Below are 21,293 nucleotides of genomic sequence, written 5' to 3'. Positions count from 1 at the left end.
GACAGGAACTGGACAGTGTCTTCCAGCTGAGGTCTCCCCAGTGCCTTGTACAATGGTATTAATACTTCTCTCTCCCTACTGATACATCCTAGGGTTGCATTTGCCTTTTTCACAGCTGCAGATCATTGGTGGCTCAGTCATCCTGTGATCAACACACACACACACCCAGGGCTCTCTTCTCCTCCTGCTGCCAACCGATGAGGCCCAGGCTTGTAGTAGAAATTCTTATTAGACCCTAAGTACATGACTCTGCACTACTGAATTTCCACCCATTTCTGTCACTCCTGGCTTCAAGGTCATCCAGATCTTCCTGCCTAATAGTCCAGCCATCCTCTGCATTGACGCTGCCTCCCAACTTCGTATCACCAGCAAGTTTCAGCAGCACACTCCTATGTTTTGTGCCAGGGTCATTAATACAAAGATTGAGTAAGATTGGCCCCAAGAGCAGTCCTTGAGGAACTCCATGAGTCACCTCCCTCCAGTCCAATAATTCATCTTTTAGCACAACCCATCTCCCCTGATTTAACTAACAGTTTCCCAGCTAGTACCCAGTGAAATGCTTTGCTGAAGTCCAAGTATGTTACATCTTCTGCAATTCCCTTATCTAAAAACAAAAATCAGTTATTTTCTCAAAGGCAGCAATCAGGTTAGTCTGGCCTGGTAAATCCTTGTTGCATTATATTCCCTTTATAGGGTGAGCAGATGTCCTGATTTTATAGGGATAGTCCCGATATTGGGGGTCTTGTCTTATATAGGCACCAATTACCCCCCACCTTCTGTCCTGATTTTTCACACATGCTATCTGGTCACCCTACCCCTTTATCGCCACAAAGTTCTTCTTTCTGTCACCATTTGTTCTACAGCCTTGCCTGCTACGGAGGTCAGACTAACACATCTGTACTTGCCCTGTTCACTCCCCCAACCCTCCCTTCTTAAATACAGGCACAGTGTTAGCTACTCTCCTGTCAAGCGGTTCTACCCCCGCACAGATTAAATATCCTTGCTGCCAGATTAGCAGTCTCAGGTGCCAGTTCTTTCAGAAAGAAACGTTCCCCTCCCCAACATGTCCTTAGTGGGCCCTGCAGGGAGAAGTGGGGCCTTTGAGCAGGGGCCCAAGGTGTCCCTGCCCTGGGCAGGGATTAGCCTGGTTGTATTGCTCTGTACAGTTGGCAAGGGAGAGCAGGATTCCAGGAGTAGGGAGAAGGAATGATGCGCTTGCAACTCCTCCCCACAGGCGTCTGTGCTCTAGTCTTTTCCCCATTCAGCAGATCCCCCACCCCACCGAGAGAGACATGGAGGACAGAGCCGGGGAGATCGCCACCACCTTTATTTGCAGAATTTAGACAGCCCATTGTGTACAATCAGGTTCTGCCAATGGCGCAGAGGGGAAAAAAAAAGATCACATCACGGAACTGATAGCTGGCAGAGTTGCGTTGGCAATCACTTCTGCCCCAGCTCCCCCTGGTAAGCCCGGGTACATCGAGGGTCCCGCTGGGCAGCACCCTGACAGGATTTGGAAGCAGCCAGCAGGGTTTTCACAAGCAGCTCCAAAGGGGTCTGCATTCTTAAGCTTAGCCAGGGCCAAGTTGAGCCCTCCCTTAGAATGCACTGTCCCCACCTGTCACTCTGGCAGCTGGCAGAGAGAAAGGTACAGATCTGAGTTCATCAATGCCGGCTGTTTATTAGAGAGTGGGGAGGAGGGAGAGGAGAGACAGCTGTGTGCAGGTGGCAATTTATTCTGTGTTAGCTTCCGTCACAGGGGGCTCAGTGCAGATGCCTTTAAGGAGGTGTTTGGAGAAATTCAGTGCGGGAGCTCACAGGCATGTACTGCATGGGGCCTGTAGGCTGGAGGGTAGCTGAAAGCAAATCTAGCTGGGCAGTGTAAATTCCTGACAGATCTTCAGTACCTGGGAGGCCTGCATTGGTCTCACATTATTCAGAGGGGATCAGTGGTCAGAGACTGACTTGTGGTAGCGAGAGAACTGGATGCAGCAAGCTGGCACCGGGGACCAGGGCAGTGACTGTGCTGGCACACGGGGTCTAGAGATCAGGTCTCAGGAAGGGGACGTGCAACGCATGCTCAGCCGCTGGACAGGGAGTTAGACAGCGGCTGCTCTAGCACAGACAGCCACTGGCAGGGCACCGGCCTTTAGGAGAAAGCTCTTGCTAGCTGAAACCAGAGCCGAGGGGAGTGAGTGTGAGAAAAGGAACAGAGTTCAGTACAGGCCTGGCTCCCCGTTTCAGCGGCACCAGTGAGCGCGCGAGAGTGCTGCTAATGGCACAAGAGTGACAAAGGGCCCCACACTCCTAATACACTACGAACACTAACCTGCTCATCTACCCTGCAGCGAGATCTCCCCCGCTCCCCCTCCCCTCACTGCCCGCCTGGGCTGGCTCAGTCACTAACAGAGCCTGTGCGCAGGGGAGACAGAGACCAGCCCAAGGGTTAGCTCAGCTACTGCAGGACTCCCTAGAACCAGCAGTAAGACCCTCCCAGCCCTGCCAGTCTTAGGGGACCGGCCACAGCAGGAAGAGGCTTGGATCAGGATCTCTTGGGCCGAGGGGGCTGGTTATTCCTTTGAACGAGGATTAGATTTCAGGCCACACAGTCAAAAGGCAACTGGTCCCCCGCCCCGTGAGGGAGCCCTGAACAGCTGGGGCTGCTCCACCAGGACTCCAGCACCCCAGAGGCTAATTATTAAGACTGAAAGCACCAGTTTGGGGAAGTCTAGCCCAGAGGTACCAGGGAGGAACCACGTGGTGAGAGCGCTCCAAGCATCTCTGCAGGGCGCACTCTCATATCAACCGGTATCTCGTTAGACTTTCTGAAAGTCACAGACTGAGGCCATCCTATCTGGATTTTTAATTAAATGTTAATGAACCTGGCATGCTCTAGGCACTGCAGCATTTCCAAGGGGCTGTCCCCCCAACCTACACCCATCACCCCTTCCAATTGGTCGGCTGGTGCGGGTGGCAATCACATGATCCGACACTGGTCACCGCCGGCGCTGGCTGTGTCTGACAGGTTGAGTCCATCGAGGTCAAAGTTCAGCCCAGGTGGCTGGGGAAAGAAGAGGGGAAGGGTTAGCATGTGGGAATGCCCGGCCCAGCCCCCTGTCTGGCTTTGGTGCAACTGGCTGTGAGCCTAGCGCTAGAAGAGGTGCTGGGCAGATGGCATGTGGGCGAGATGTTAGAACCCAGGAGCCCTCGTCTGGCACTTTTCTCCCAGCTCTGCTGCCGGCTCAGTGCAAGACTCCCGCTCACGTCGCTTCTGTGGCTCCACCTCCTTTCGCCTCATGTGAGGGGGGGGTAATACTGATGCACCTGGGAGCTACCAGACCTAACCTGGTGGGCACTTGGACGGAAGAGGGCTTTATCCATACAGCAGGTGGGACCTGGGCAGCGGCAGCACAAGCTCCCCATGCACACCTGCTCCCACACCAGCTGAAGTCCTCATCCCACCTAGGTACCAACTGCAAGAGTCTAACCCCTGTTTGTAGCCTGTCTTGGCCTCCAGCCAACCATGCGCTAGACAGACATGATGTCAGAGAGTGGGGAGATGGACCAGCTGGGGGTGGGGATCAGCACCGTGCCCAGGCTGCACTCCAGCAGGGAGATGGCCCAGTGCGGACATCAGTTACATTCCCACTGTAATGGAAATCCTGATGCCCCCCCTTCTCCAGCCAGGAGCATCCAGGTTGGGTTGCCTCCTTGTGTCACACTGGTTGTCTAGCTGCCCATGGCACACACTGCCCAGCAAGGCACCCCCCTCTGCCTCCCTTCCATCCCAGCACCACAGTAGCATTCCACCCCACATTGGTACCGGGCCTTTATGGATCTGCCTGCCTACAGGAAGTTACTCATTACTCATATTCAAGTGGGCTGGGTGCTGTGCAAACACTGACACCATCCTTCACAATTGTCTTACAAGCTAAATAGACACAGGGTGGGAGGGGAAACTGAGGCACGGAAGCAGGAAGGGACCTGTCCAAGGTTACACAGCAGGTGGCAGAGCCAGGAACAGAACCCAGCTCCCCAGACTCCCTATCCGCTAGGCCTCACTGCCTCTTAGCAAGAACTACAGCGTTAGTGACTGCAGAGGATCTCTGGCCACTGAGCAGAGTGGACCTGTGTGTTTTAATAAAGGGTTAAAGTACGACAGACGGGAGCGTGAGCGACCCTGCTTCACAGAACAGCTTCCCCCCAACCCCTTCTGTTCCTGCAGCCTCCCTTTCTGCTGCACTTATTCCTCCAGGAGAGGTGAGCAAGCTGACAGCCGTCCCGCCTTCCTGCACCCAGGCAGGGTGACCTTTAGCTCAGTGCCTGGCCTGGCTCCCCTCCCAGACTCGCTGCTCTGCAGCCTGCTAGCAAGGGTCCACTACCGACGTCCCACGCTGGGAGCCGCCCAGCAAGGCGCTTCCATGGCCCTCTCCTTTAGTTGGCAGAAACCCAGCAGTGACACACACACATGCCTCTGCCCCCAGCAGAGCTGCTAACGTGCCATCAGGAGAGAAGTTGCACCGCCCAACAGCCATCTGGGGTGCCAATGACACAGCAGCTCTGCCTGCAGATCGGGACGTCACCACCTTACCCCACAGAGACATTGCAAGGTTGTGCCTGAAAAGTGCTCCGGGCTGCTACCAATGTGAATATCAATAAAGCATTTCATGCCGTTAATCACCGCTGTGCTGTCAGACAGAGAGTTCAGCAGCGCCTCCTGCTTGCTCCTTGGCCAAGTCGGTTTGGGGAGGAGTGTGGAAAAACCAGCCAGCTCGCCGCCCTCTGAGCACCAGGCCGCAGGACACGCCCATCTCCTCAGGCGAGAAGGGGGTGCGGGAGAGGGAGTCGGAACAGTGACTCTATCCCTGGCCCCTAGCAGTGGCCCTATATCACACTCTGGGCAGTGCAGTGCGAGAGGCAGCTGGGCTGGGCACTCACATGGTGACATTTACCTTCCAGCAATTCTCCCGGCTTCCTCTTGGACCTTCCCACACCCAGGTGGCTGGGTTAAAGCGGTCCTGACAACCCCAAGCCTCTGCAATCCAGGTGTGCCGGGTACTTTCTGGTGCACTGATAGGGAGATCCTCAGGGATCCTCTCCTGCACCCCTTCTCCCACCCCACGGAGTGAGACTAGCAGCTATCCACGAGGCACGGCCAAAGAACTCAATGGGAATGACTCCCTTCCTGCGGGTGGGGGAAGGAAGCAGACCTCAGTAGGACAGTTTCAGCGTTGGGAGCCTGAAGGTGTTTGTGCTTCAGCCATATGATCCAAGGGCAGGGGGCAAAGTCCCATCCAATCACGGCATAACATGCCAAGATCCCATGGATTTTATGCAAACAGAGAAAGAGACAAGCCAGGTGTTTCCCCAGCTAGTTCTGCACCTGCCCCGGGAGAACTCTGGGGAATTAACAGCTAAGCAGAGAGGGGCCCAAGGAGCAAAGCTCAGATCCTGATCCACATGGACCCTCAGGCTTTGCTTTTCAGACAGGAGAGGTGGCGTCACGTCTCAGCCCAGCTGCCACGTGCTAAGCTTACAAATGGGCAGACAGATGTATTCTGTTCTGATGCCCGGGAATGCACTCCTAAGGCCGCCTTGGAGTCCTACTGCAGTAAAGCCACAAGCTCACTGCTTCCTCGCTCGGGATGCCAGAGATCCTGACGCTTGGCACCCAGCCCACTGTGCACGGGCTCAGCAGCAAGCCCTGGCATGAGGGCATCGTGCAAACAGCCTGGCCCCCAAATCCTCTCCCAAGTACCCACATCACACCCTGTGGATCTGGGAGCAAAACAGGCGATGGGCAAAGTAATGTCTATTGCTCCAGGTAGATTACAGGCAAGACACTGACAAAGGGTACAAGAGAAAATCCACGTTATCTCAGAACCAGAGTCCTTCTAAGCATGTCACAGGTGCACATCGGAGGATTTCAAGGCAAAAGCACCACGCCCTTCACCTGCGATAAATGAGACTCGCCATCTTCCAGCAGCATAGCACACATGACACACGTGAGCAGTTCTCATTTGAGCCAGCAGAGGGCAGTGGCGCACCAGCTAGCTGATTATAGCACCATCCCTGTTTTGGAGGGCTAACCTGAGCCACGGACAGGTTACGAGGGTCTCACAGTCAGCAAGAACCTGGAAGAGGACTCCTGGGTTCTATTCCTGTCATACCTCCTTCCCCAAAGGAATTCCAGCTCTCCTAGGAGAGGGACAAGGTGCTAGACCCCCAAGTTTTATGCTGCCTAGACAAGAGCTACAGCATTAGACCAAACAGCAGTAAAGGCAGGCAGAGGACAAGCAGTTAAGGGGTTAAAGATTACATGGCTTGTGGAACATAATTCCTCCCCCCCATCCCCAACTAGGCTGCAGCTCCATGGTCAGTGAAGGGTTAAGAGCAGCCTATTCTCAGGCAATTTATTGTGTCAGCGAACAGCTCCTAGAGATTGTTTTTCCACCCAGCGTCAGCTGCTCTGTAATGCCCAGTTAAGGGGAAGAGCCAGGGCTGATTCATGGCTGTTTTGGAAGTCGTAGACATTTCGAAATGTCACTGCGCCCGCCGCTCTCGCAAACAGATTGTTTTGCTCCTGGGCTCGGTTAGTGCTAGGGCCTGCCAGTGAACAGAGCTCAGTCCCACAGATGGCATTCCACAGGGGGCCTCTTTTCCTACCCCCCCCCCCCCGCCCCAAGGTATCATTGGCAACAGGAAGAGGCTCCGGGCAAGATGAGAGATGAGCACATGATCAGAATCCAGGAGGACACGTGTTCTCCCCATCCCCACCCCTCTTGTTACACCCTCTTATGCGAGAAACTTCCCTGGTGGGAAGGCTGCAGGGAAAGCGATTGTCCCAGCACCTGGGGAAGACCAGCAAACTGGAGCACAGAGAGCCTTTGAGAGCAATTCACTGCACAGCTAGAGAGCAGGGGAGAGCCAGCGGTCCCAAGCTACTCCAGAATAGCCATGGTCTGGTCTACACACACCTTTCAGACCAGTACAACGATGCCAGTTAAATGTGTGGGCTTTTTACAAATACAGCGATACCAGGACAGCCGGGGACATCTGGCCTAGAGGTGCCTTACGCTGGAATAGTATATTCCCCTTCCCTTCTGGGCATAACCTACGCTGGGATAAGCACCTTTATACTGATCTAACAGCATCCGCACTACAGCTTGTGTGCAGACAAGCCGTGTCATAACTATAAAGAGAAGGATAACAACCCTCCTCTATAGAACTCTGTAAAATCCCTCCTGGCCAGAGGCACCAACATCCTTCTTTTAAGAACCTGATTGATTTTTCATTGTTTTAAGATCCAAGGGTTTTGGATCTGTGTTCACCTGGACTAACTGGGGAGGATATACGCTCAAGCCTACCCAGGAAAAGGGGTGTAAGGACTTTGGGGGGGAGGAATTAGTCTAAATCTGCCCAGGAAAGGGGGGGTTAGGGACTTGGGAAATATTTGGGGGAAGGCAGAGTTCCAAGTGGCTCTCCCCTAAGATTTGGAACACTCTTGGTGGTAGCAGCTTACTGTTAACCGAAGCTGGTAAATAAGCATGGGGGGTCTTTCATGTGGGTCCCCACATCTGTACCCTAAAGTTCAGAGTGGGGAAGGAACCCTGACAAGCCCTGCAGCAGCCTCCCAGGAGCATGAGCTCCAAGAACACTGCAGTGGGGCTGGAAACTCGCTCGTCTGCTCCGAGGATGTTCCAGAGCCCCCCCCACTGCCAGGCTAGTGCCAGCGCTGGCACGAACGGTGAGAGCACGAGCGCAGACCAGCCGCCAATGTTTCTACCAGCTTCCTTCGACAACGCTGCGGAAGAGCAGAGCAATCACTCGGAGGGACATTGCAGGTGCTAGACCAGCAGTGGGAGAATGGTCCAACATGCCCAGTGCAGAGACACCGAGGAGCATTGTAAGGACCCAGCTCCGGCAACGGAGAGATTGTCCCATGCATACAGCCCGTCACAGCCATACACCCCAGGCGTGGCCCAGGCACCGGCTGCGAGACCAGGGACAGGGTCTATAGCTCAGATCTACCTGGGCCAGGCTTGGCTTACAGCAGATTCTGCCCAGTGTGGGTAGAAAGGCCCTGGATTAGCCACCTCTAACCCCAGCCCGCAGTGCAGAGCCTTGGAGACGGACTTGCCCCAGAGGCCTGCTCCCAGCTGCAGAGCCTGGCCAATGCTCGGGCACGATGGCGGTAAGGCAGCAGAGCAGTCTGCTCAGGAACATTACTGCTGGCTGCACGGAGAAGCTGAAACGCTACGTGCAGTCGAGGCCCTGGAACCGTTTCCCAAGCTCAGAGAAGCAGGTCCCAGGTCAGCGCTGGCCCCACCCGCATGGCATCCCAACAACAATAAACGCGTTGAGTAGATCTCGAAGCACCTCACCGGCTTATTATCCCTGCTTTCACAGAGGTAGAGAGGCTGAGTGTCTGGCCCAAGTTCACAGAGGGGGGGCTGCGATGAAGGGGGGTTTTGAACCTGGGGTCTCCCACATTCCAGGCTAGTGCTCTAACCACTGAACTATCCCCAGCTACTCACCCTCCCTACCAGAGGCGCAAGTGCGAGTAGGGTGCACAGACAAGCAGCATCTGGTGGATTTGCTCAGGAAGATTTTTCCTTTTAAAAATCCAGCTTCACTCTTCTCCTGGGCAGACCCATCTGATCCTTTCCTTTGGCTGGGACCAGCCAGCATGGGAATCGGCACCATTAGGTGACAAAGGGTTCCACCTGACTAATTAGGCCTCTGCCTGTCCGTAGAGCAGATGACTGCAGAATCAGACCCCGGCAGCACCTGATCAAAGCCCTCCAGACATTAATAAAGCCGCACAAGTCCCTTTCTCTCCAGAACCAGCATTACCCCCATTTTACATTGGAGAATGGAGCCACAGAGACGACTGCCCCTGGTCACAGCACACTGGTGTCAGAGCCAGGAGTCAAACCAGCACACAGAACTGAGTTCGGATTCTAGCCGCTAGAGAGCTCTCCTTGCTGGGAATATGCAGCGGCCACAAGGTTTCCTGTATCCCATCAGGACACTGCTTGATCCCATTGGGAAAGTCAGTCCTTCCACGTCCCCACCAGCCCAAAGGCGCTCAGCACTGATCTAGTTGGTAGCAAGGAGGTGCTGCCTTCTGTTGCTAGACACCAACCGATGGGAAGAAGAATAGCGGAGGAGCTAGGCCCAGGGCTACCTGACAGCTCTACCATCTCCCAGCAGACTCCTAGCTGAGCCTGCAGATTAGCGGCCCAATCCCTTCAGGTGCAGGAGGCTCTAAATTCCCACTTGACTGCAGTGGGGGCTAAGGGTGCCGAGACCAGGGCTGGGAATCAGGCCGCGTCTACAGGAGGAACGTACGTCCCACACTCACCGACTCTCCAGCCAGCTCCTTGGGAGGGTGCCCCAGGTCCTGGAGCTGGAAGAGAGACAAGAGCATTAAGGAAGAGGAGCTCCAAGCAGCATGTGTCCAGCTGCACAGCACAGTGTGTGAGGGGATGGCTCAGGAAAGGCAAAGCCTTGCCTCTCAGTGGCTGCATCCTGGCCCAGCAGAGGTCAGGAGTGAGCTGGGTTGTCACCAACAGTGCTTCTGTGGCCTGAGTGACGTGAGTCTGGGCTCTCAGCCTGGTTCCTAGCGGACTGATGCTCTCAAAAGCCACCATCCCAGTTGACAGGCCAGGGACCCCTCAGCAGAGCCCACGGCTGGAAAGGGCGCGCAGGCCCCCAGAGATAGGATCTACAAGAGGCCAGCTGCTCACCTGCTGCATGAGATCCAACACCATTTCAAAGCGAGCTTTCTGCTCGGCGTCACTGTCCGTAGCCTGCTCAGCCTCGAACTGCTGGCAGATTTTACCCATGATGCTGTGCTGCTCCTGGTACTTTTCAAACTGCTCTTCAGGCAGGGTGTCACGGTGGCTGCGCAGCCACTCAGGGTACTAGGAGCAAAGGACATGTAGATATGGTGACCCTCGAGGCAGGGTCGGGGTCGTGCCACTCTGCCAGCTCCCAGCTGCTTACTTTTTCCGTGATCTCTTTGAGGGAGGGGTAGAGCACGTCCTTGGACAGGAGATTCTGCATGATGCTTTGCATGATGGGTAAGATATTCCCCTCACCGTCGCCCTCTTCCAGGCCCAGGCCATCCATGGCTTTTGTCAGCTGTTCCTCTGACATGTTGGAGTTCTGGGGAGGGAAACCAAACCCCACAAATGAGGAGATTTGCATCCACCACATCATAGGGGTCAGAAAGAGTGCAGGCAACCAGCCCGAGGACTAGAGCACAGAGAACGTCCCTGGGAGAGGGAGGAGCGCCCCCCTCCTGTGCCACCATCAATACAAGTGAACACTCTCCTGTGGTGCAGAAGCCAGACTGTTGTGCCCCAAACACCTCTGCAACCCGCTGCTTCCTCCTCTGGCAACTTTCAAGCTATTTCCCTTCAGGATCTCGTCCCCAGAGGAGTCAGGGTCTGGACCGGAAGTCACCTCATCTGAACTGGGTCAGAACACGACCAAGCTCCGGGAATCTCAGCGGATGCTTTACCTGTAAGTCGTTGGCATTCTTAGCCAAGCCGCTGAGCGTCTCTTTCAGACAGGAAGTGAACTCTTGTTGGGATGTCGTGTCACTTCCTGTGGAGATTGGGGGAGAGAGATGCTAGATCAGACAAATACCCTTGTTATTAAATTACGGCTCCAAGTTATTAGTGCTTCTATGTATGCAACAGAGAGAATTTCCAATAGCAGATGGGACTGCGGACCCAGACTAGCTTCGTAATAACAATACTTCGCTTTCTCTGCCGCTCTTTTAATCCACAGACCTCAGAGAGCTTCTCGAAAGGTGCCTCAAGATTATCACACCCAATTCTGCAGGCAGAGAGAGAGGACGTGGCTTACCCAGGTCACAGAGTGGAACAGATTCAGATTTTCAGTGATAGTCTTCTTGTCTCATAGAATATCAGGGTTGGAAGGGATCTCAGGAGGTCATCTAGTCCCACCCCCTGCTCAAAGCAGGAGTCACAGAGCAAGGCAGAAATGGGAGAACTAGAAATGGGAGACTCTCAGGGTGGTGCAGTGACCAAGAGACCATGGTGCCTTGCTGACCAGATGTTTGCTGCTCCTTGGAAACGAGGGCACATCTCTATACCCTCAGATCTGCAAGGCGGACTCTGGTCTCCCTGCACATCCAGAGCGAGTCGGAGTCTGAAGACCCTGACAGTCACTGGGAGGAGGCTTCTTGGGGCTGCGGACAACATGCTCAGCTCTCGGCAAACTCTCTTTTGCCCTTCAATTAGGAACGTGAAGAGGGCATGGGTCAGGGACAAGATTTATAGACAGAGGAAACCCAAACTCTCCTGCAGCCCGTGCTCCTCTGCGCCTGAGCCCACAGCCCAGATGTGATAGGAAGCTTTGTTTAAAGAAGACAGATTTGCTTTGCATGGGTTTTTTGCTCTCTTTAAATGCTTGTAAGGGCTGGTCTACTCTAGAAAAGTGACACCAGTATAACAGCGTTGGTTGGCAGTGATTTTGTACCCATCAACTTACACCAACACAATCCCTTTTTTTGCTGCTTTAGCTCAGTGGTTTGAGCATTGACCTGCTAAATCCAGGGTTGTGAGTTCAATCCTTGAGGGGGCCATTTAGGGATCCGGGGCAAAAATCTATCTGGGGATTGGTCCTGCTTTGAGCAGGGGTTTGGACTAGATGACCGCCTGAGGTCCCTTCCAACCCTGATAGTCTATGATCTGTATGGGTATGAGGTAAAGTGTACAATGCAAACTTTTGCTGGCATCACTGTGGCCCACACAACAGTGCTGGCAAAAGCATCTAGGTAGACAGTCGTGCTGATGGTGGAATAATCTATACCATGAAAAGCACAGGTTTGCCAGAACAAGTGGCATCCACACTAGGAGCGCTTTGCCAGTGCAGCTATGCTAGTGTAGACCTAGCCAAATTAAAGTGGTAAAAGTTTTCTAGTGCAGCTATGCCCTAAGCTTTTAGCAGCTGTGTAAGGCTTCCAAGTGAACAAACTGCATCTCAGTATTGTGTGCCATGACTGCATGTCTTCTACTACAATTATTCCTGGTCCTCTCTGCCATGACAGCCAGCCAGCATCACCAAGTGAAGTAGCAGTGGTTTGATTTTTTTTTAATGCTCCATTTTAATACCTTGCTCTCCTGGTGATCAGAAGGAATTGGGCTTAGAAGCACACCTTAGGGACAGATTCAAACAGATTCTTTGTTGCATGGGTAGGTAATCTGAGTTTGCACAATAAAAGAAGGTATCTGTAAGTCGCTCTTTAAAGAGGGAATCTCAGTCACAGAAATCACGGGGCTGGGTTACACAGGCCAGTCAATGAAACTGACAGCTGGCAAATCCAAAACTGATTAAAGGAAACTTTTTTTCCACGTGAGCCCTGGATACTTGGTAGCAGTGAGTTTCACCGGCTACCATCGATGCCAAGAGTTTAGAGAGAATCAGAGAGGATATACTTTTATACGGATAATGAGTATAGCCAGTGTTAGTCTAGTAAATATTAAAAATAACATTTTGCAAGGGCTATTCACCCTCTGCACAAGCCAGCCACTGACTGTTGGGCTCAGGAGCTAGCTGTGCATGGGACAGGCTGTCCCATACTTGCTAGATTTCTTGCACCTTCCTCTGAAGCAGCTGATACCAACCACTGTTGGAAACAAACACTGCACCTGATGGCCCCCAGGTCGGGCCACTCCCATGTTCCTAACCCAAGGCCCCAGACTGTCCCTTGGTTTCATATATTTCACTCTGCAGAAAAACTGGTGCAAGTTTGGCCCCTCAATGGCAGCCTGACGGGTCAAGGGCTGATGGGGTCATGGAGCCAGAACTCTCCTCTTCCCATTCTGGTCAGGGTGGATGTACCTTAGCACATGAGATGCTTGAGCAGCCACTGCCTGTGCTGGACGATCAATACTACAGTAAGCTTTACAAAGCTCTCCTGAAACCCGTCATCTGATGGTCTCACAGCCCACCAAATAGGAGTTAAGCCCCTCAACACCATGGAGAGGTAGCAAGGTATCACAAGGAGAAGCAACTGTCCTGTGGCCACCCAACGAGCCAGTGACAGAAACCAGGAGTCCTGACTCCCAGGCCTCTGTGCTAACGCACTGGGCAGCTAACTCCCCTAATGTTAAATCCAGGTAGCTCCCCCTCCGGCAGAATCAATGCCACACAAAGGGTAACAGTGCCAAATCCGCTCCTCACCAACTCTGCCGGCTGCTTCTGACAGCTTCTGGAACTGCTCCACCAGGTGGGGTTCTTCCTCAGCCAGCTCCTTCATGGCCTTCTCAAACTCCGCCGTGGCCTGCGACGCCAGCTCGCTGTCAAACAGGTCCTGGAAGAACTTCTCCTGGGAGGCAAAGAGGGAGTGCTGGAAGGAAGCAAGCAAACCATGGTATCACAGAGCTCTGTGCCCCACTCAGAACAAAATCTTCCCACAGGGACCATGAGATGCACATGGGTGTTCCCTGGGCAACTGGACAGGACCAAAGCCCAGGAAGGACCACAGGCCAATTCCAGGGCTGATCCAAGTTTGCCAAGTCTGTGAAACGGAGCTGAGTCTCCTGAGAACAGGATCCTGCACAATTGCCGTTCTGCTCCCAGAAATGGGGAACACAAAGATACAGCAAGAACAAAGACTTGTAAAAACAGAATAAATCAAAGCATTCAAAGTGTTCGGGCTGGGTTCAAATTTGAGGTAGAGATTCTGACCTTTCTACAGGCAGGGAAGTTCACGCCTAGAGGGGATGTGACTTGCCTGTGCTCATGTAACCCACATGCCTCTTGGGTGTGGTGTTTTGTCCAATGTAGTGGCACCGAGACCACTTGGAGAGAGATTATGAGTCTTCTCTACAGCCTTAGCTAACAGCCATATGCCTTTTAGCTCATGCAGCAGAGGTTCAAGCATTTAGCTCCAGATATCCCAGGTTCGATTCTGTCCGTCGACGACCGGGATCTGTCCGGGTTACACTCACACAGCAAGTCAGTGACAGACCCAGAAATCAAAGCCAGGAGTTCTGACTCCCAGATCCAGCTCTAGTCATCAAAACCCCCTCCAAACACATGGTTCCCACTAGAGCTGTATCCGGGTAAGTCACAACAATCAGAAACAGTGACCTTTGCAACGAATGGTCCCAGACTAGCCCAATCCCCACCACCTCCACCCACTAGGTTTGCCCTTCCAGCTACAGAGCTGGACTGAACAGATGCCACTTCCACTGTGTCCTGACCAAGCCACAGGAAGCGTGAATTCCAGAGACAAAGGGCTGGACCCCGAACAACTCTGCCACATGGCTCCTAAGGCCTGAGTCTGTGGACAGGCAGCAAGAACATTCTGGCCAATCACAACTGCAGTGACAGGGATCAAGGACAGGCAGTTCCTGAGACAGCAGAGTGCCTAGCCACATGACCAACCCACTCTACTCATCCCCAAGAGAGACCAGCAGTCAAAGCTACAGCCCTGATTAGCCAGCATATTTGGGAGGAAGGCTTGGTGGGAGGGGCTGTGGGGGGAGAATGGGACGCCAAGAATCCCCAGACAAGAGCCCTGCCCACAAGAGGAAGGGACTCTACCAGATCTGTAAAGCAAGGGGAACTTCTCCCCAAACCCTCTCCACCCTGCACTCAGATGGACTTTCCGAGCTCATACTTGGGCTGCATCGCCTGGCAACTTCTCAGAACTGCAGGCATCCCCAGCTCCAGCAGCAGGGGGTGGCGGTGGGACTGGTTTGGTCTTCTCAAAATCACCGAGTGCACCTTAAAGACAGAAGCAGGGAGAGTTCACTTGAGTGGCTATAGATTCATAGATTCTAGGACTGGAAGGGACCTTGAGAGGTCATCGAGTCCAGTCCCCTGCCCTCATGGCAGGACCAAATACTGTCTAGACCATCCCTGATAGACATTTATCTAACCTACTCTTAAATATCTCCAGAGATGGAGATTCCACAACCTCCCTAGGCAATTTATTTGCAGGCCCCAGAAGAGGGGGAGACAGGAGGGCTTACACGAAGCCTGATTTCTGTTTGAACCAAGCTGTGCGTCATGAGGCTGGCACCAGAAAACCTCAAAGGAAATCGGTCAGAAACTCACGATGAACCAGAAGTCCACCTGACTGGTTTGCATCGATATTCAAACTGAGAGGCGCGCAGAACATCAACAAGGAGCACAAAGAACGAGAAGGAAGGCTCCAGTCCTGAAAGCATGTTTAGCTTCACCACTGGCTACTGACTTGACCAAAAGGGGAGCAGGACTATGAACGAAGTCACCAGATATTCAGTGTTCGCAGAACTGGGCCCGAAATTCTTAGTATTCATTCAGTTTAGCGATCGGAGATGTTACTACCTAGTTGAGAAAACTTTCTAGTACTATTCTGTAGTGCGACAGTGTCCCTTTAAGGATTCAGATTCCTGTAACATAGCAATCTTTAAATCAGGATTTGTGGACTTCAACAGCTGAGTCAAGGGAGAGAATTATTTCAGGAGTGGGTGGGTCAGCTTTTGTGGCCTGCATCTTGCGGGAGGTCAGACTAGATGATCATAATGGTCCCTTCTGATCTTAAGTTCTATGATTCTATGATTCTAATCTGGGTCCAATCTTAGAGCTTGTTGCAAACGTAAGGAAAGTTAGTGAATTGACATTTACAGTGTGATCCCTGCTGACTAAGAATTACCCACATCCTACCATTTGTTACCTTGTTTCCCCCACCACAAATTGCCTGTTTGTCTCCTCCATACTCTATGCCGGGGTCGGCAACCTTTCAGAAGCGGTGTGCCAAGTCTTCATTTATTCACTCTAATTTAAGGTTTCACGTGCCGGTAATACATTTTAGCGATTTTTTAAAAAGGTCTCTCTCTATAAGTCTATATATTATATAACTAAACTAGTCTTGTATTGTAAAATAAACAAGTTTTTCAAAATGTTTAAGAAGCTTCATTTAAAATTAAATGAAAATGTTGATCTTACATCACCGGCCCACTCAGCCCGCTGCTGGTCTGGGGTTCTGTTCACCTAGGCCGGCAGCGGGCTGAGCGAGGCCTGCGGCCGGGACCCCAGCTGGCAAGGGTCCATCAGCCAGAACCCCAGATCAGCAGTGGGCTGTGCGGGGCCAGCAGCCAGGACCCAGAGGGCTGGGGGCGGGCTGGAGTCAGGGCTGGAGGTGTCAGGGCAGAGGGGGGCTAGGTATGGGTGGGGGTGCCAGAGTCAGGGCTAGGGTGGGGGGGGGATGAAGGAGTCAAGCAGAGGGCTGGGTGTGTATGAGGGAGGTACAGGGCAGGGGCCTGGGGGGTGTGCAGGGCTCAGGGCAGAGGGCATGGGGTGTGTGTGTGTGGGGTCAGGGATCAGGGGAGAGGGCTGGGTGACTGCCCCCCTAAGAACTTCCAACCCCGCTGCTCCTTGTCCCTTGACTACCCTCCTCCTGGGACCCCTGCCCCCAACTGCCCCCCAGGACTCCACCCCCTATCTAAGCCTCCCTGTTCCTTGTCCCCGGACTGGACCCTACCCCCTACCTGTCTCCTGACTGTCCCGACCCTTATCCACACCCCTATCCCCAAACAGACCCCCAGGACTCCCATGCCCCATCCAACCGCTCCCCGCCCCCTGACAGGACCCCCAGAACTCCCGACCCATCCAACCCCCCCACTCCCTGCCTGTCCCAACCCCTCTCCACACCCCTGCCTCCTGACAGGACCCCCAGATCTCCCAACTCATACAACCCCCCCCAGCTCCTTGTCCCCTGACCACCCCCCTCCAGAGACCCCCCACCCTAACTGCCCCCCCCCCACCAGGACCCTCCTTGCTCCCGGTCCCCTGACTGCCCTGACCTCTATCCACCCCCTGCCCCCTCACAAACCCAGGGACTCCCAGGCCCCATCCAACCCCCCCTGCTCCCTGACTGCCCCCTCCAGAGACCCCCGCCCCTAGCCACTCACCCCCGGGATCCCACCCCCGCATCCAACACTCCCTGTCCCCTGACTGCCCCCACCCCATATCCAACCCCCGCAGCACTGAGCCCCTTACCATGAGGCTCCATGCAGAGCCAGACACGCTGCCCCGCGGGAGAACACAGCCCCGGCCCTCAGAGCGCTGTGCACAGCGGCGGCAGAGCTCCAGTTGAGCAGGGAGCGTGTCTGCCTCCCCGCGGATCCAAATGCTGCCCCGCAGGAGCGCACAGCCCCAACCCCCCGAGCGCTGCGCACGGCAGCAGGGCTCCAGGGGAGGGGAGAAGGCGGGGAGGGGCCAGCAGCTTGTTGTGCTCCGCCCGGCGCTCCGGTCCAGGAGCGCGGACCCCGCGGCTTGCCGTGCCCGGAGAGTGGGGCCATTTGCCCACCCCGTGCGCACGGCTATGCTTCCGCTCCCTGCCCCCCCGGGGGGAGCAGAGGGCAGAGGAGAGCGGGCCAGGCTGGGCAGGATTTTTAATGGCATGCTGGAGTCCCGGCAGGCTCCAGCGTGCCATTAAAAATTGGCTCGCATGCCGTCTTTGGCACGCTTGCCATAGGTTGCCGACCCCTGCTCTATGCCTTGGCTTTTGGGTGTAAGCTCTGTGGGGCTGGGGCTGCCATTTCTTATACACGGCACCTAGGACAATGGGGCTCGGTCTGGTTAGCCTCTGGGCCCTACTGCAATATAAGATAAACCACCCCCACCAAGGCCAACAATAAAGATCAGTTCATCCACTGAAATGCCACTGCCTCTGGGGTGAAGCTTGGCAGCTGTTTAACAGCCACATAAATAAATTTAAGACAACTGAGGGACAAAATATCTTGTATCTAAATGAAGCCACAAGGAAATCTGAGCTGACACACTGTAATCATCTAAGCGGCAACTCAGCCCCAATAGAGTTAATGGCCAGGCTCCTGTGAAAAACAAGCCCAGATGGCTGGGAACTTTCACCTCTCTTCCAGAGGTCACATCCCTCTGACCAGCACGTCCCAACCCTTGCACTGGGTGTGGAAGAACTGGGAAGAGGGTCACCCACTGAATCTTCCCTGAAGTCTCCCAAACTCAGTTAGTGACCAAGGCCAATCTGGCAGCTGGAGAGAGCCAAGAAAGAGGGTCAAAGACCAGCTGTTGGCAACAGACCCTCCTAGTCAGCTGAGAGCTCCTACCCCGGACTGATACCATGGCACAGGCCAGGCTCCGACAGCCCTGAGGAATCACTGTTATTTCTACCCCAATAGCCCCCAGTTAGGGGGCAGGGCCCCAATTCACCCCATCACATGGCCCTTGTTATGTCCAAGTTAAAGGCTATTTACCAGTTTTACAGACCTTCCCCCCCCCGGATCTCAGCTTTGGCTGTTTTAGCTGATAGGCCCCCCCCACCCCCGGCAGCCCCCCTGAAATCCCAGCCCCAGGCCAAGGAGCGTCCCTGGGGCAATGAAGGGCGCAGCAGGGGGCCCACCCCAGCCTCACCGGCTCCTCCAGCCGCTGCCGGAGGAGGGGGGGGGGTTGAGCCCCCTGGGCCTTGCTGGCTGCGAGCACAAGCGAGGCGGGGAGTCTCACGGGACCCCCAAGGCCCCTGCGGACACCTCCCCGTCCTGCGACGGGGTCCCCAAAGGAGGGAAGCCCCCGCGCCCCATGTGACCCCACCAGGCCTGGCCTGGACCCCCGCCAGGATCCCGGCCCCGGCCCCCTTACTGTCCAGCAGCTCGTCCAGCTCCCGGTCCGGGCCTCCCTGCCCGGCCCCCGCCGCCGCCATCTTCCGCTGCCGCCGCCTGGCCCGCCCCGGCCCGCCTCCTGCCGGCGCGGGGCGGAGCTGATCGGCCCGGTCCGGATCGGATCCACCCTGTGGGGCGGGCCCGGCCGCCGCCGTCAGCTTTAAAGGGCTGAGGCCGGAGTCGCTTCAGCGCTGCGCAGCGCCTGCCGCCATAGACGCCTCCTGCTCTGGCCTGGCCTCCCCATCTGCTCCCGCCCGGGGCCACCCCCCCTCGGCCTGGTCCCCCCCATCTACTCCCGCCCGGGGCCACCACCCCTCGGCCTGGTCCCTCCCGCCCGGGCCTGGTCCCCCCCATCTACTCCCGCCCGGGCCAGGCCCCCTTCGTATACTCCTGCCTGGGCCAGCCCCCCCGCCTGGCCCCCCTTATCTACCCCTGTCAGGGCCACCCCCCAACCTAGGCCTGGTACCGCCCACCCGCCTCCACAAGGACCTAGCGCTCCCTAACTGCCCCTGCCAGGGCCTGGCCCCCTTATGGCCTGGCCACCTTCACCTGCCCCCTCTTATGGCCTGGCCCCCCTGATCAGGCCTGGCACTCTCCTGCCAGGGTCTCAGACCCCCTAACTGCCCCTTAGGGCCTGGCACCCCCCTTAGGGCCTGGCATTCCCTATCCCCCCCTTTAGAGCCTGGCACCCCCCCACCTGCCCCCTTAGGGCCTGGCACCCGCCCCCACACACCCCGCCCCTGGCCTGGCACCCTCCTCCTCCTCTTGCCAGGGTCAGGCACAGAACCTGCCCCCACCAGCAGGGCCTGACAACAAGGGGACAACTCGAATTTTCCTACGGATCGTGCCCTGCCATTATGCCAGCCAGCTCCAGTCAGGGGGCAGGGAGGGTCTGCCCTCCCCCACTCCCGCGTTTGCCCCTGCCTGACACTGGAGTTTTCATCCCTTGCCCCCCACTGCCTGTTTCACTAGCCCATGGCTCTGGGGCTGGTACTGACCCTCCTGCCCCCTTCCAGCAGAGGGCATTGTGGCTCTGGGCGCCCCGTGTCCTCTGCCAGCTGGAGCCCAGGGGCACCATAGTGATGCCCCTGACACCTCTGCATCTAGTGGGTTTGGAGGAGGGGGTGGGAGCTAAGTCCCCTCATGAACGGTGCTGCTGGGCTCAGGAACAAGAAGCTCCTGCCATTTGGCTCTTTAGAGTTTCTATAAAAAGTGTGTTTATTCTGCTCAGAGCTGTTCAGCAAAGGGGCAGCGCATGTGAGGCCTCCCGTCACACCCGGCCTGCAGGGTGCCTCCCTTACCACTGCAGGACCCCCCATGTCCTTCCCGAAGAACGGGCTCTGTGTCCTAGCAGTGACTGTCACCTGCACTATGCTCTTATCATTTTGGGTCTCAGGCTCAGCCCCTGCTTTGCTTGGGTGCCCAGAGGCCCTACTGAGGTCAGTGGGACCGGAGCAGTGGGTATGTGAGCCATGTGGGATTGGGCCTGCTCTTTATTCAATGTAATTTACAGACCGATCCCTGCCCCCTACTCCAACCCCACTCCAGGGCTCCCTGCAGGATTGGGGCCTTCAATTGGAAGCTCCCAGTGACAAGGACTTTGGGTGAAAACCTCCATCAGGCAGGCACATCAGCTCCCACTGCAGGTAGTGGGAATGACGTGTCCAAAATGCAGCCACCGCTGAGGTGGAGGGCAGCAGACAGGTGCACAACAGTTGGGGACATTTATGTGAAGGATCCTGGGGGAAACCATGTGAAACGTGCCCTGGATGCTTCACATGTGGAACAGACAAAACCCTGGTGTTTAAGGACTCACTTAAAGGATCCCTGGTGCCCCACTTCCCTCATTTAAAGGGACTCTCCCTCTCTGCTGTGTGTAGCACCGAGACATTTAAACCTCCCCCTTCAGGATATGTCTGCACTGGTGCTGGAGGGGTAATTTCCAGCTCAGCAAGTCATACCCACACTAGCTCCAGGCTCACCCGCGCTAGCTCTGGTCATGCTAGCATGCTAAAAACAGCAGTGTAGCCACTGCCGTGAGAGCAGCAGGACTGTGTAGCTGCCTGAATATGCAGGGCCGGTGCAAGGATGTTTCTCGCCCTAGGCGAAACTTCCACCTTGCGCCCTCCCCCGTCCCTGAGCCCCCACCCTGAGGCGCTCCCCCCTGCCCTGAGGTGCGCCCCCTGCGGCAGCTCCCCATCCGCCCCTCTGCCCTGAAGCACCCCCGTGCCCCAGCTCACCCCTGCTCCGCCTCTACCCCAGCACCCCGTCACTGATTCACTTCTCCCGCCTCCCAGGCTTGTGGCGCCAATCAGCTTAGGTGCTGCAAGCCTGGGAGACGGGAGAAGTGAAGCAGCGATGGGGTGCTCGGGGGGAGGAGGCGGAGCAGGGGTGAGCTGGGGCAAGGGGTTCCCCCGCGTGCCGCCCCCCCCACTTGCAGCAGGCAGCCCTCCCCGCGTCCCCCTGCCCCAGCTCCCTCCGCCTAAATGCCAGCGGTGACCGGGGCGGCCGAAGATCCGGCCACCGCAGTCACTGCCAAAGAAAATGCCGCCCCCCAAATCCTAGCGCCCTAGGTGACCGCCTAGGTCGCCTAATAGGTTGCACCGGCCCTGTGAATATGTA

General features: G+C 55.7%; 1 protein-coding gene across 2 annotated transcripts; it reads right to left on the bottom strand.

Annotated features, from left to right (window-relative positions):
* Positions 1-1,304: 1,304 nt before the first annotated feature.
* Positions 1,305-18,804, bottom strand: PEX19 (peroxisomal biogenesis factor 19). 2 transcript variants are annotated; one of them, XM_044991902.1, is made up of 8 exons: positions 18,652-18,804; positions 14,669-14,775; positions 13,225-13,390; positions 10,532-10,617; positions 10,012-10,173; positions 9,753-9,929; positions 9,368-9,412; positions 1,305-3,061 (listed from the first exon to the last, which is right to left on the bottom strand). In XM_044991902.1, the coding sequence occupies exons 1-8, from the start codon at positions 18,710-18,712 to the stop codon at positions 2,978-2,980; spliced, it is 888 nt and encodes a 295-aa protein (XP_044847837.1). In that variant the 5' UTR covers positions 18,713-18,804; the 3' UTR covers positions 1,305-2,977. The 2 variants fall into 2 exon arrangements, with proteins under 2 accessions (XP_044847837.1, XP_044847838.1); XM_044991903.1 differs by having other exon boundaries at positions 13,225-13,369.
* Positions 18,805-21,293: the final 2,489 nt, after the last annotated feature.

Source organism: Mauremys mutica, chromosome 17 (genome assembly GCF_020497125.1).
Source record: "Mauremys mutica isolate MM-2020 ecotype Southern chromosome 17, ASM2049712v1, whole genome shotgun sequence".
NCBI lineage: Eukaryota > Metazoa > Chordata > Testudines > Geoemydidae > Mauremys > Mauremys mutica.
This window is presented reverse-complemented; position numbering and strand designations above follow the sequence as displayed.

What these genes read in the sequence shown, in the direction of transcription:
- PEX19 (XM_044991902.1), bottom strand. Translation starts at nt 18,712, where the DNA reads ATGGCGGCGGCGGGGGCCGGGCAGGGAGGCCCGGACCGGGAGCTGGAC. An exon ending in AGAATGCCAACGACTTACAG is followed by an intron (nt 10,174 to 10,531) that starts GTAAAGCATCCG and finishes TTCCCTCCCCAG; the next exon opens with AACTCCAACATGTCAGAGGA. An exon ending in TCAAAGAGATCACGGAAAAA is followed by an intron (nt 9,930 to 10,011) that starts GTAAGCAGCTGG and finishes CTTTGCTCCTAG; the next exon opens with TACCCTGAGTGGCTGCGCAG.